The sequence below is a fragment of the Trachurus trachurus genome (assembly GCF_905171665.1).
Source record: "Trachurus trachurus genome assembly, chromosome: 6".
Taxonomy (NCBI): domain Eukaryota; kingdom Metazoa; phylum Chordata; class Actinopteri; order Carangiformes; family Carangidae; genus Trachurus; species Trachurus trachurus.
The window spans coordinates 13,256,650-13,259,273 of NC_139897.1; the positions used below are offsets into that span (position 1 = coordinate 13,256,650).

General features: G+C 47.1%; 1 protein-coding gene across 1 annotated transcript; it reads left to right on the forward strand.

Annotated features, from left to right (window-relative positions):
- Positions 1–893: 893 nt before the first annotated feature.
- Positions 894–1,835, forward strand: foxb1a (forkhead box B1a; the record flags this gene model as incomplete). Its single annotated transcript, XM_083973300.1, has 1 exon — positions 894–1,835. One exon carries the CDS (start codon positions 894–896, stop codon positions 1,833–1,835), a length of 942 nt encoding a protein of 313 aa, XP_083829426.1.
- Between the last annotated feature and the right edge of the window lie 789 nt (positions 1,836–2,624).

The following is a 2,624-nucleotide window of genomic DNA, read 5'->3' on the forward strand; positions in this document are numbered from 1 at the left end:
GCTGACATTTTCATTCAAATCCACATAATTATGAGAATAAAAAAAAAATCACATTAAAACACTTCATGGAAAAATAAATGTGAAATCTACTCATACACACACCTGCACAATCAACAATGTTTTTTAATACATCACATAAGATCACATACAATAATCATCTACCTCAGCAGCAGCAGCATTAAAAACATACCATTAAATTACAATATGTACAATCATTTCCAATTTCACCCTCACTCCGTATAGTTTTAGCTGTAAAGTCCACTGAAGAAGTGTTAGCGCATACCTTCACACACTGAGTGCCATCGCAGTTCAATTCCGGTTGCCGAGCCTTTTCACCCCTTTTTCTGTCTTCAAATGGAAATGATTTCCATTGGCCCAAGGTGTCCATGTAAATAGGTGTAAATGAAACCAGATTATGCCTTCCTCCCAGCCCCCTCCTCCCATGGCAATTGTCATGTGATAGCAAAGAGGTGGCACATTAATGGAGCGCCCCTACAGGGGTCTTTTCTGCTCATGTCACTACATAAAACTATCAGATGGTTAGAGGAAGGCCATGGAGGCATCCACTTAGCTCGTCTTATCGAGGACGCCAAATGAAGTCTATTCAACTCCGCTAGCGGGACAAGCTGACTTACTTTGCGAGAAAGACTTACAGCGGCCGTCACTCCATAAATGTGCACCATCCGCCCGCCTGCACACAGCAGAGGCGCCAGACCTGGCTGTTTTACGCGCAACGCAGCTTCAGCTCCGCCTGCGCTGAAACTTTCCTCAGCGGCTGTTTCCATGAAGAGCGGCAAGATTTCGCAGAGGAATTAAGGGAGGCTACTTTTTTAAATTTTTGTATTATCATTGCTTTTTTTCCTTCTCCTAAAGACACATAGGCTACATCCAGGATGCCTCGTCCAGGGAGAAACACGTACAGCGACCAGAAGCCACCTTACTCCTACATCTCCCTCACTGCCATGGCGATCCAGAGCTGCCCAGAGAAAATGCTGCCTCTCAGTGAAATTTACAAATTCATCATGGATAGATTCCCTTATTACAGGGAAAACACTCAGCGGTGGCAGAACTCCCTGCGACACAACCTCTCCTTCAACGACTGTTTCATCAAGATCCCCCGGCGCCCAGATCAGCCAGGTAAGGGCAGTTTCTGGGCGCTTCACCCCAGCTGTGGGGACATGTTTGAGAATGGAAGTTTCTTGAGACGCCGCAAAAGATTCAAGGTGTTGGGCGCGGTTGATCACTTGGCTCCCAGTAAGCAGTCGGATGCTGCCCATTACCTCCAGCAGCAAGCCAAGCTGAGACTGAGCGCCCTGGCAGCCACCGGCACACATCTTCCCCAAATGTCAACCTACAACCTCGGAGTGTCCCAGACGTCAACTTTTAAACATCCCTTCGCCATCGAGAACATCATCGCCAGAGAGTACAAGGTCCCGGGGAGCCTGGCGTTCTCCACCATGCAGTCCATGTCTGCCGGCTACCCGCTCCACAACCAGCTGACGACAGCTTGGCCCCACATGTACAACACCAGCGTGATTGACACGGTGGCCCCGATCTCCATGGCGGGCAGCGACTACAGTGCCTATGGCATGCCCATCAAGTCCCTGTGTCACGGGGGACAGTCGTTACCGGCTATACCTGTGCCAATCAAGCCCACCCCGACCTCCATGCCCGGTTTCTCGGCGCTACCTCCACACATCCCCGCGTTTCTATCAAACTCTCCCCAGTCTCTGAGCCCGACGTCCCCACAGACAGCGACGAGCCAAAGCAGCCCCGCAACCCCGAGCGAGACTCTGACGAGCCCCTCCACGCTGCAGTCTGTGGCTGTGCACTGACCAGCTGAACTTTTTTCCCCCCGCAGCGAGTGAACGAACTGCTGGCTGGCTCCCAGGACCCCCCACACACACACCCCTACATCCCCTCTCTACCACCCCACATCCCCGAGTTACCAAACCCAAAGTTTATATTTTCTTGTCGTCGGAAAAACTATCAAGGCGAGTTGCAGTTGCATATCGATTTATTTGTGTATGTGTTGAATGTGTCGCTTTAAAATTGTGTCATAGGAGTCCAGCACAGAACCGCACAGCGAAGTACAGGGCCTAATTGCTCTTCTTGAAAATATAAATTATTTGATAGTTCTATTTTTCAGTTTGTTGTGAAATGTGAGTGTTGACAGTGGAGCCGCTGAGGAGTTTTCAGGGGAAGCTTGTATTTGGACACCCATCAATTCAGATCTTGAATGCTTGTAATTCCCGTGGCAATTTTTCCTTTTGTTTCAGTTCAGGATCAACAGCAAAACTTTTGCACCGTTTCTGTGTGACCACTGTAATGTCAATGAAATTGCGAGGCAATGGCTCTGTGTTTTTGTTTGCTTTGAATACTGGAATGATGGCTAAGGGTATACCAAATAGGAGTAGGATTTAGATTTGTTCTTACCATCCCTGTAAAAAAAAAGAGAAAAAAAGAAAAAAGAAAGCAAACTGAGTTATGAAATCTTTTCGAAATTGAAAAGTAGTATTATGAGACGTCCTCAAAATGCAAGATGTGAATATTGCAAATAACTGATTCTGAAATGTTGTAAAATGCACTTTTTAGTTTTATGTTTTAGATATCTATTTTCCAGA